At 45.5% G+C, this 12,469-nt stretch overlaps 1 protein-coding gene across 2 annotated transcripts in view; it reads right to left on the bottom strand.

Annotated features, from left to right (window-relative positions):
- Positions 1-3,804: 3,804 nt before the first annotated feature.
- The window catches only part of ABLIM1 (actin binding LIM protein 1), a 343,354-nt gene continuing 334,689 nt past the window's right edge, over positions 3,805-12,469 (bottom strand). For both annotated transcript variants that reach the window (XM_059899463.1, XM_059899464.1), the window contains 4 exons: positions 12,045-12,052; positions 11,124-11,198; positions 9,967-10,047; positions 3,805-8,841 (listed from right to left, as the gene is read on the bottom strand). In XM_059899463.1, the coding sequence (XP_059755446.1) occupies positions 8,728-8,841; positions 9,967-10,047; positions 11,124-11,198; positions 12,045-12,052 (278 nt within the window). In that variant the 3' untranslated portion in view covers positions 3,805-8,727. The remainder of the gene's footprint in view (positions 8,842-9,966; positions 10,048-11,123; positions 11,199-12,044; positions 12,053-12,469) is intronic.

Genomic DNA, 12,469 nt, shown 5'->3' with positions numbered 1-12,469 from the left:
TCTCAATCATAGATGATTATTGGACAAGACAGTGTTGTTATTGAAGCATATAAAAGCTGTGGGTTTGTTTTAATGCTGGAAAATTCATATAAAGACTAGAGGGGGAAAAAGCCCAGAACAAAAACTAAAATTCTTGAATGATTAAACTATCTAAAATAGTACTAGACCGTTGGTGGGAATGTAAATTGGTGCGGCCACTATGGAGAACAGTATGGAAGTTCCTTGAGAAACTAAAAATAGGACTACCATACGATCCTGCAATACCACTACTGGGCATATATCCAGAGAAAACTGCCATTCAAAAAGATACATGCACCCCAATGTTCATAGCAGCTCTATTCACAACTGCCAAGACATGGAAGCAACCTAAATGTCCATCGACAGATGAATGGATAAAGAAGATGTGGTATATTTATACAATGGTTATTACTCAGCCATAAAAAAGAATGAAATAATGCCATTTGCAGCAACATGGATGGACCTAGAGATTATCATACTAAGTGAAGTAAGCCAGACAGAGACAAATATCATATGATATCGCTTATATGTGGAGTCTAAAAAAAAAAAAAAGATACAAATGAACTTATATACAAAATAGAAACAGACCCACAGACATAGAAAACAAACTTATGGTTACCAAAGGGGAAAGGGGGGTGGAGAGCTAAATTAGGAGTTGGAGATTAACATATACACACTACTATATATAAAATAGATAACCAACAAGGACCCACTGTACAGCACAGGGAACCATACTCAATATTTTGTAATAATCTATAAGGGAAAGGAATCTGAAAAAAATAGATATATATATGTATGTATAACTGAATCATGTTGCTATATACCTGAAACTAACACAACATTGTAAATCAACTATACTTTAAAAAAACAAAATAATAAAATAAAATAGTAGTAGACCTTGTCCAAGTACCAGAAACCCTTATTACCCAATATCATCTGTAAACATAGTGCTTTCCTGTGTCTGAGCAGTTCTACTCTACTTCATTTGGCCTCACAACCCCATAAGACAGCCAGAGCAGGTATTCATTCCTAATTTACTGATGAGGAAACTGAGCTTCAGGGAGCATTTGGGATTCTTCAAGTCTAAGTGGCTAATTACCCTTAATAAAGATCACTCAAGTTTCCTGACCAATGACAACATGCTAGGTCCTGCGCTGTGCTCAACAGGTGTTATGATTTAGCAACAATCTTCTGATGGGTCTTATTATTTTGTCTATTTTACAGATGAGCAAACTGAGGTCTAAAGAGGTTAAATAACTGGCCCTGAGACACACAGCTAGTGAGTACACCCCACCCGCTATTTATAACCATGCCCTGGCGGTAGTGCTGTGGCTTGTGGCCGACTGAGGGGAACTGGCCAGTCTCACACTGACAGCCTCCTCTGTGCAGTGTGCCCCCAGAGATTTAGAACATGGGGGACGCATTCCTTGCTTTCAGAAAGTCACAGGCAGGTACTTCCCTGGTGGTCCAGTGGCTAAGACTCCGAGCTCCCAATGAGGGGGGCCAGGGTTCGATCAGGGAACTAGATCCCCCGTGCAGCAACTAAAAGATCCTGTGTGCGGCAAAGAAGATCCCGCAACTAAGACGGGGTTCAGCCAAATAAATAAATAATTAATTTTTTTAAAAAAAGAAAGTCACAGGCAGTGGGACATTGGAAAACAGCATGGGATTTGCAGTGGGACAGATCTGGGTAATACCAGCTTTGCTGCTCCCTGAACAGTCAGGCACGTTTAATTAGCCTCTGAGCTTTAGTTTCCTCACATGTATAAGTGGAGCTACAATTATCTGCTTGTAGGGCTGTCCTGGGGGACCCAGTTAATGTAAAGCCAACACAAAGCGCTCGATACAGAGAAGCTCTCACTACCATTCAGCTGAGAAGCAGAAACACAGGCAAAGCTAGCAGTATTAGGCAAAACTTGAAAAGCGTGAAACGTGATGTTCACCCGTAGGCATGAAAAGAATTTACTGGGGCAGGTTGGGCTGGGCCCACCAAGGCAGGCTCCTAGAGGGGGTGTGAACTGGGCTGTGTCTTTGATTTAGGGCAGATGGAGCCCATGGGAAACTCACACGGTAACTTCAAAGAGCTGTGGGCAACTAATTTCAGATGGTCAACACTGCCATCACCTCCTTTCCTCGGGGCCGGGTCCTCTCGTCTCTCCACCACCTAGAAGAGCTGGACGTGGTACAGAAGACATGACGTTGGCAAAGCTGTAAAGGCGGGGGAGGGCATGGTGTGTTCAGGGAACTCGCGGTGCTTTGGAAGAGCTGGAGGGCGAGATTCGAGGGTGGGCGTGGTGGGAGGGGGGCCGAGCAGTGGGCGAGCCAGGACCAGGCAGGCAAGAGTCCCAGCGCAGTCCGTGAGCTCTGCTGTGGGCGGGCAGGGGGGACCACCCGACGGCACAGCGAGTCGACTTCCCATGAAATGGTGATCAATGGCGGCAAATGCCACAGGGCACTCAAGATAACCTCGACTGAAGATCGGCACTGCCCGCGGGAACCACGACCCGAGTGGTGACGTCGGTGTGGGCGGCGGCCAGCAGTGAGCAGAGCACAGACCTCCGGCCGGGGCCTCCGGACCCGTTTTCCACAGTAGCCAACTAACCTGCCAGCTGCCTTGAGAATAACCTGTTTCTGGCTTCCAGGAGAGGGTCCACATGAATGCCAGGGCGACGGGCCCCTGGGCAGGTATGACGGACTGCATGTCTGTGTCCTCCGCAGATTCTTAGATTGAAATCCTAACACCCAAGGGGATGGTATTAGGAGGCAGGGGCTTTTGGGAGGTAATTCGATCATGAAGGTGGAGCCCTCATGATGGAATTCGTTCCCTTATGAGAAGAGATGTCAGAGAGATTACTTCCTCTCTTCTCTCACCATGTGAGGACTCAATGAGAAGACGGCTGTCTACAAAGTCAAGAGGGTTCTCGCCAGACGTTGGATCTGCCAGCACCTTGATCGTGGACTTCCAGCTTCCAGAACTGTGAGAAATAACTGTTTGCCGTTCAAGGCCCCCGGTCTCTGGTGGTCTGTTATAGCAGCCCATGTGGACTAAGGCACCAGGCTTGGTAGACACATAGTAGGATGGCTACGGTCGGAGAGACCATTGTGAGTATAAATACATCCTTGTTTTCTGGCAAGCCTCAAATCTTGGCGGTGAGGATAACAAGTAAATTGAAATCCTTAAGATTTTCTTTGCTTAAAGTTTGATAATGCAGTGGAGGTCAAAGATGTTTTCCTCCCACTGCATTCTAGTTTCTTAGTAAAATGGCCCAAATCACGGCGGCGGTGAGGATAACAAGTAAATTGAAATCCTTAAGATTTTCTTTGCTTAAAGTTTGATAATGCAGTGGAGGTCAAAGATGTTTTCCTCCCACTGCATTCTAGTTTCTTAGTAAAATGGCCCAACTCACGGCGGCGGTTCAGAAGCTCCTGTCCTCAAACCTCAAGTCCCCAGCCTTGCCTAAGTGATCAGACCATTGCTGCTCTGTGTCACACACAAAACTGAATACCAGCTAGGCCAGCACAGTGCAACAGCTCTATTAAATTTTTTTTTCTTTAGTTGACTTGGTCAATATGGTCTGGGTTATTGGGCAAACAATTCTGGAATATACCACTGCTATCTGATGCATTTCCCCCTCTAACCTGCCTTCCTACGTGATAAAAGTGCGTTCCCAGGACTTTGATTTTGATTTTGTTTTTGTCTTTAGAAGTTGGGCTGGCACTTTTTCAAATGGGACAGACCTTTAAAGGGAGCAGGGGAACCAGAAAGGAAACACGGTGTGGAGGCAGTTACGCATAAAGCACACACTTTATTCACTGAGTTGTGAGGACAACAGTGACGCAGGACAGCGGCAGAGGGGCGGCAGGTGCTGATTTCAACAAGAGTGTGGAGCGCGTCGGGTGTCCTAAGCACAGTAACGCAGGCCCAGGGCCATCCCACCTCTGCACACTGGCACGTGGCATTCAGGATGCCGACCGATATCCACTCACTTTCACGGGGGACATGATACATCTTTTAAGCAGCAGTTCTTCCAAATACTTGCTTTCTTGTTTCTGGAAGGGGAGGGGAGGCAGGAAGAACAGTATGCCTTCCAACACTTGAAAAAAAATTCCATTAAACCCAACTTAAAAAGGAAAGAACTGCAAAAGCTTCGATGCAGGACTGTCAGCACCTCACAGAAACCACACATGTTTATTACTGGACAGGTCTGTACATAACACCCCAAAAGAACACCAATCCTGCGGACATTCGTCTTCTCTTCCGTAGGGTAAAGAAACATACACATATACAATCACTAAGTGGCTCATTGCCTCTCTGAATGTTAGTGGATGCAGTCTTTTCCTCTACCTTTGGCAAACGGGCTCAGAAAGCGACTCATGGCATCGTCACTCTCGGGAGAGACTCCTTTGGGAAGAATTTTATTTAATGATAACAATCGCCACTCAATTACACGAAGCATCAGAAAAGATTGGGTTTAATTTTGCTATGTACACATATATTGTTTAGAAAGTTTTTCAGCTTAAACTGACCACCTCCCCCTTTCCTTTTGAGTTTGCCATAAATGAAACTTGCCCCAAATGAAAAACACAAAGATCCATATGCAAAGCGTGTCAGTCACCATCTCCCCACTACTCCCTGGGCAGCAAATAGAAAGACAGTGATTTTTTAAAATGCCAAAGTCAAAGTTTCTCCTTCTTTCATTACAACATAATTGGGTAGTTCCCTTAACGCACATCACCACTATAAGGTGTCATTACGAACCTCAAGCCTGAAATGATCTCTTTTTCTGAATAGAACGTTCTTCAAAAGGGAGTACTAATGAGTGAGTTTTAGGGCATCCTGACAACACTTGGTTTATCAAAGGAAAATGGTTTTACAAGTCAGATAAAATCAAGGCTGGCCTAGGAAGTAGATTAAACAGTGACCGGAAATACAGATGAGGTGATTTGTAAAAACTGAGCTTGCTGCAGAGGATGCAGAAGGGCTGACAGCACAGAGTTCATCTTCCTTCCACCATCTTTCCTGACAGTCAGAAAGAGGGCTCTGGGAGCCCACAGGCTTGAGGGTCCCCTGCCCCTTCAACATGCAAGAGAACGCTAACATAAAGTTTGCTTTAAAGAGTTTTTTAGAAAGACCTACCTAGTCAAGAGTGGTTCATTTGAATTTTTAAACTTGCAAAAGCATAGATATATATATTGTATAATCATCTAAGAAGCAATTCTTTAGAAAAAGGTGTTTGCTTTAAAGTGTAAAGAAATTAGATGAAAGTTTTAGAAACATTTCTAGCAAGACTTTTCCAAGTGGAGTTGATTGACATCACCAGATGGAGGGGATAGGAGTTGAAAAGAGCATTGTTCCAGCCTCACCTCGGAAGAGGAAACTCAGCTTGGAAACAACAGAATGGGGAGTTGGGGAGAACTGGGGAGACTAGAGGACATGACAGATAGAAACTACTTTTTTTTTTTTTTTCTTTGCACCTTATTACCTATTGTCTCTAGCTTTTCTGTTCAAGGTTTCAGGGAACAGGCAGTTTATCTTTTGTTATTGAAGGAGTCACATTAAGAACATTTCATAATGAACCCAAACCAAAATGTAGATACCTAGCGAGCTGGACAAGTTTCCAAATGCTCTTTATATCTCAACATAAATCACACCAGAAGACTAAATGGTATCCTGGCTTTTTTGGAAGAAACTTTAAAGGAAGCACTGATTTTCAGGTCATCATAGAGGCCTCTTCGTGCAATCAGCCTATGCTTCAAGAATCACTAGTAAGCCCAATGCTCAAAAATGTAGCCCTTTATGTATGCACTAGGGAAGCTTGCCATGTGTATACTTCCTTTCCTAGAGTAAACAATCCTCATTAATTTGACTGTGTTAACAACTGGAATTTTTTTATGCGGGGCAGGGTTCAAGCAGAGAACACTGATTTCCTGTGTAGTGACCTGGACATTTTCGGGACAAGCACGCTGAGCCCAGTTCAACAAAGCACATAGGGCGTTGCAGCCCACTGATTCAATTTGGCGGTTGGAAGAATCAGGTTGCCCTGTGACCCATGCCCGTGGCTGGAGCCTTCTCCTGGGGAGTGGGGTTGGGAAGCCCGCTCTGCATTCCCAGTGCCCCCTTCCCTAGAGCACAGCACTGCTCTGCTTGCAGCCAGGAAGCTACTGGTATTTTCTGGCAAGGCATTTTTGCACGGTGTAGTTTAAATTAGCTCATACACTTGATATGGAAAGAAGCTATTTCCTCCCCACCCCGCCCCAAGATGGATGCAAAACTGAATTCAAAAGTTACAAGAAAAGTAGAGTTTCATCAGTGGCGGCAAATTTAGGGCTCGGTTCTTTAACTATCATCGCCATTTTTCTTACACTGACATTTAATCTGCAAGTACGTGGATGATAACTCATTAGCCAATGAAAAAAAAACCTCTCCTCCAGCCGAACCCTCGGATACATTTGGCCATCCTTGTTATTGGTCGTGGCAGGGGAACACTGAGACTACACCATGGTCCTCACCCCTCACACTCTGCCAGAGCGAAGCAAGGATTAGGACACACAGGCGTTGTGCCCAGGCTGCCCATGCAGGAGAGGTCACAGAAGATGGGACGGCGGATGTACTGAATGAAGCAAGAGGCAACGGACAGATGAAGGGGCGAAACTGTGGGCTGCAGTCTGCCTTCAGTCCAAGGAGCTGGTCTCCTCACATCCACCTCATCAGAGCCATTTGCTAAACACGTTAGTAGGTCCAACACACACACACACACACACACACACACACACACACACACACACACGTATTTGTGAGAACAGTCCTCAAACATTCAGCGTCTAGCAAAGGTCAGGCAGGTTTAGATTCCCTCGGGAAGTGCACAGAATACTATAAAGCAATTGCAGTATTCACTACAGCACCCGGTTGCTAGAGTGTGTCACAAGCTAGGTCTGCAGTACAAGGTCAGAAAGAATATTCTACTTGCTTTTTACCACTGGCGTCAGCTACTAACTCATTCTAATACTTGGTGCCAGCAGGAAGAATTTCTGAGCTTTTATTGTTAGTGGCATACACAGGTGAATTCAGATGTTTTCTTTTTTTGGCTTTAAAACAGAGTTTAAATTCTTAAACAGAGCCCCAAAGCATGAGAATAAATGTAACAACCTCCTACATGCGACTCACGTCCTGTCTGAGTCTCAGCCAGAGGCTTTCAGGAACCATGGTGGGGTCTTAAATGCAAGTTTTGGGGTAATCTTCGGCTCCAATGTGACTCTTGTGTTACTGAGCTTGAGGACTCTGGTGAGATGTCCTGCTGTCTACACATAGTCTGACCCTAGGTCTGCGGTCTTCGGTCTGATGCTGACTTGAGCTATATCTGTCATGGAATATGCTGGCTTCTAACCAACACCCTTCCACAGGGGACCTGGCGGCAGGGATGCAGTTAGCCTCACTCTTGACCTCTGAGTCATGTGCACCTGTGCAAATGTCCCTGAGGAGCTGCAGCACAGTGGGACAAACATTCGAGCAGGAATGAAATTTAAAAGCACATGCAGACTCACCAAACTGCCCTGGGTGAGTGAAAACACATAAACACACACGTGCAAACCAGGAAGTCAACAGAGCTAGGCAAGAAAGAAAGCTCAAAAGACCAAATTAAATCAGTTTGAGGCAATCTACCTTGGAGTTGCAGAGATTTCAAAGAGAAAAACATGCCTTTCCTTAGCCTACTACTGAAAAGACCTTTAAAAAAACCAAAATCAGCGAGGGCTTGATGTGATTTAGAGGATGCCGGATAGAGAGCAGAGTTTGCTGGGTCGGAGAACTTGCATTGAGAGGAGACAGAACTTTTGTTTTTGGTCAAGACTGCTATGGCCTTTGGACAAAACTCACCTAACAGCATACAACTGGGCCAATCTGGAGACAATTCCCCTTTCCTTTCTTTGTAAGAGTGGAGGGCTGCGGGGCTGAGACATCTCCTGTCCTTGGTGGGGAGGAACATACTTTCTGAAGTAGAAAAGGATTTAAGGAGAATTTTCATTCACTCCTTTCTCCTCTCTTTCTCTGAATTCTTTTTTCTTTTTAATAATAGGCTAAGTAATTTGCCAATCAGGTCCTAGCAAACAGTAGGGAACAAGGAGCATGTTAAAAATGACTTTGGTGGCTATTGAAACAGAGCTGCCGGGGGCCCCGACTCTGCTTTCCCTCCTGCTGAAGCCCAGGCAGGTCTGCAGGAGGCCAGTGAGGAAAGGTGGGGCAAAGGCTGCTGCCACGTGGATCTATCCCTCGGGCTCTTCCTTCTCAGCCGCGGCGCTACATAATAAATATACTCGTACTTTGGAATTATTACAACTACTTTTGTCCATGCGGCATCCTAAGGGCACTTGCTGGCTCTTACCCATACAGTCACACTATTATTGAATAACAGTTGAAAGAAAACAAAAGAAGTAGCTCCTGCTGTGCACATAAGGTGATGGAAAAAGGTCACACGTGAACACTACTGTCGAGGGTGGGAACACAGACATTTCTACCCCACTGCTTCTGGGCGAATGTTGCCATGGGCTGGCCCAACATTTGGCTCATGGGTGTTTTAATCAGATTTTCCCTTTTGGTTGTTGCTGAGGGACAGTAGTTTGCAAATTCTCCAATCAAGTTTGGGCCTTAATACAACATCCTATGTGTCACCGCCATGGTCAGTCCTTTTTCTAATTGCTGTCTATGTGTGGTACTCAGAAGAGTTTTGCTTTTTTCTTCATGTCGTTGCGTCTCCAAAGAGGTAACTTGTCAAACTCCTGGATGGACATTCCAAAGATTTCCCGAAACACTTCTGGGGCTAAGTGGCGCTGTGATGGGAGAAGAGAACAGTGGTCAGTCCTGACGGCCACATGGATGACCTTGAGAGTTGCTCTCCAGTTTATAAGTAATTGTTTTGAAGAGCAAGGCAGAATGATGGAAGAGGAGTTTATCTCTGAGGCTTCTTAGCAGGCACTGGACCCAGTGGTTCCTTACCTGGCCAGGCCAGGTGAGGCACCCTTCCTACCAAAGAAAAGAGCTGGTGGAGTATTAATGATGATTGTAATAACACTGAATGGTGATGGGGCACAGTAAGGTGATTCATTATGCTGGAGGTGACTCCACTTCAGGTCCTTGGGACGCTGAGGAGATGCAGGGAAAATGGACCAGAGCAATAAGAAAGCCAGAAAGAGACTTCCAGAGTGGTCCTTTGGCAGCCCTGGGGCTTTTTCCTGGCTCAGCAGTGGGAGTTCAGGTGGATGCTTGGTCTACTGAAGAGACCAAGAACTTCAATCTCTTGTCCGCCTAGTAAAGTTCTCTTAGGATAGTGGAGCCTTTATTCTCTGTGCCAGCCTGACCTCACATACAGATGTACTGCTTTTTGTCAGAGAAAATTAATGATTCTTTATGAGATTAGCAGCCAGAGTTTTTCTTAATTAAAACCATTCAGATGGAAAAGCACGAAGATCAGTCTTCCACATCTAAGGAGGACTTGGGTATGTGTACCCAGCTAACCCTTCGACAAGGAATGTGGAAACAGCCAAGAGAGGAACTTGCCTAGTACACACCTCTTTACTGAACGCTCCCTCCCCAATCTCAACAAACTCAACCCAGGCTCAGAGAAAGATAAGGATTTGGGGGTATCTGAAGAGTGATGGGAGACTCCATTCTACATCACCAGCCATAAATTAGGGCAACATCAAATTTCCAAAGAAAATGACTAAAATCATACTGCATCTCCTGGGTGGTTCTTCTGAATTTTACCATACATTTTTATGCTCATCTCCTAAATACAAATTTGGGTTTTCCTCCAAGTTAGCTTAGTTTAACCTAGGTTGATCCTTTTTATTTTTTGCCTTAGCTGGAACATTTCTTAGGGGAAGACTGCGGAAAATGCACAGGACTATGCAGTTGGGATAAGTTTTTTTGTGTGTTTGTTTGTTGTTGTTTTTTACCTCTAGCCTGGTTCTGTCCACGTCTCTTAGGATTTTGCTGCGCCCTCTGTTGGTCACCATCAGCATTTCATATGGAAATATCTGAGAAGCAAAGAAAAACACCTCTTCTAGAATACTGCTGTCCATTTTTTTTTTTTTTTTTTTTTTGGCCATGTGGCATGTGGGATCTTAGATCAACTAGGGATCGAACCCGTGCCCCCTGCAGTGGAAGTGCGGAGCCCTAACCACTGGACCGCCAGGGAAAAATTCCCACCGCTGTCCATTTTATTAACAAGCAGAAGCTACCTAAAATCTAAGACTCCCAAGATAGAGCTTCTAAGACACTATGATTAGAGTATTAGAGTGATGGGTGTTCCTCACTCAAGTCTCCAGCAGACAGGGCAGGTTCCTATACATTGCCAATACCCACAAGTGTCTCAGGCGGCACTGTGCCTCTGGAGGGCGTTGCTGAGTAAAAGAATACAGCTTACTATGTACTGGGGATGAAGGTAAAAATTAGAAGAGAATTGAAATTATAGGTATCTGTTTTACAAGGCAGTTCACACTTGCAGGGTTAGACAATCTCGTTCCATGACCAGTTCATGAATCCAGGGAGCCATGCGGCCCCAGAAGCAGTGTTTTGGTAGATGACATATTGAAATAAGCCCCAGTTATGGTCACCAAGGAGCACAGCCCTTGGATACCTTTGGAGTCACAGGATGTTCTGGAGCTGGGGCAACCAATCATCCCACTTTGCTAGGGACTGAGGAGGATCCCAGGATGCAAGACTTTCGGTGCTATAACCAGGAAAGTCTTGGGCAAGTTAGGGTGTGTTGGTCACCCTATCTGGAGGGGGCTGCAGCTGTTCCACATGGAGCAGGCTTTGCCACACTCATGGCAGGGGCCAAGTAGATACCGAGGTCATAGGAGAGAAGTGCTGGTACTTCACTGGGAACACACAGCACCAGACCCAGGGAGAGCTTAAACCTGCTGACTCGGTGTGACAAAACCCACAGAGTGGAAAGATGCTTTATGACACGGCTTGCCTAATGCACTGGCCTGGAGCCAAGTGGGTCTCAACCCTGAAAATGGTGAAAGAGATAGAAAATCAAATCTTTTTAGGGTTATGTCCCAGTTTCATCCCATGTGAGAGGAAAGAGAAAAAGAGCCACACTTGCCTTTGGTTCCAACATGTTAGGCATGGAGACGCCCCGGTCCATCCTCATTCCAGGCATGTGGCCATCTGGGAGGGTCTGCAACAGAAATGCAGGTTTCAGGAGCAGCCCATGGCAGCATGGGGAGCTGAGGGAGAGCTCTGTGGGCTCCTAGACCTCCCTGTTTGGGTCTCAAATCTTCACTGCCATTTTAGAGATGTGTCATCTTAATTACCATGGATTTTTCAAAATGAGCTCCTTGTTACATAAAAGCAGGGATAGTGGGAATGCTGCTCTTTTATACTCCAGTTGATGAAAGGTTTTGGCTTAATAACTATTGACTGATCCCTGAATGTAGGCTGCACGTGTTAAAGTATATGGTACGTCAAAGAATTGCCAGGTCTATGCTTGTTTTTTTTGTTGTTTTTTTTTTATTCTAATCTTAGCTTTCTTTGCATTTTTCCCCTTTTCTCATTCTCCATTATCATTTTACAAGGTTTAGGTTCTAGGAAAAAAGGAATGGTACCACAGCAGCTCTTTCCTATTGGCCAAGACAGGGGTTTCTTTTCATCTGTGACCACACAGAGGAGGGGAGGGCCTCAAGGAGTGAGTGGTTATAACTAAAAGAAAAAGCAACTGCATGTGCGTGGACCCTTGATGCTGGTCCACTTCCACCCCAGAGAGGACTCTCCAAAGGCAGAGCAAGAGGGTCCTCTGACGCCTGGTCTGGTTCGCGCAGACCTGCAGGACCAGCTTGACCTGGGCCCCAGGCATGCCTGCCGCTCATGGCTCCTCACATCTGTGGACTAATGATTAGATGGATCAACCAAAATCAGGGTCTTCTCAACAGAAACCCTTCCCTGGAGCCGCAGAAGAACGTGTCTGGATTGTGAAAAAAGGCTGTTTTGCTGGGGTGGCCAACTTGAGAAAGACAGTGCTCCGTACCTGGTAGTCTGGAAAGGAAAGAAAAAGAAAATCTCAGAAGGGCAAGACCATAGAAAAATATGGAAACATCAACAGAGAGTATATCCTACTGCAATTCTCCAAACATTCCCCAACAAGCCACGCTCCCCCGGCTCCGGGTCTCTGCGCACGCGGCCTGGCTGCTCGCGGAAGCTGGAAGACGCCTCTCTGGTTTTAGTTATGAGTTTAAACACCCTTCCCTGGGGAAGCTGACACCCTGAAGGTGTTTCTCCCTTCTCTCTGCATCTCCGACCATAGCATTTATCTCACAGAGTTTCTCTCTCTCTGTCTCTGTCACATGCATTTTTTATTAGTTATCTATTTTATACATATTAGTGTATATATGTCAATCCCAATCTCCCAGTTCATCCCAGCCCTGCCCGCCCCCCGCTTTCCCCCCTTGGTGT

This window comes from Balaenoptera ricei, chromosome 16, assembly GCF_028023285.1.
Source record: "Balaenoptera ricei isolate mBalRic1 chromosome 16, mBalRic1.hap2, whole genome shotgun sequence".
NCBI lineage: Eukaryota > Metazoa > Chordata > Mammalia > Artiodactyla > Balaenopteridae > Balaenoptera > Balaenoptera ricei.
This window is presented reverse-complemented; position numbering and strand designations above follow the sequence as displayed.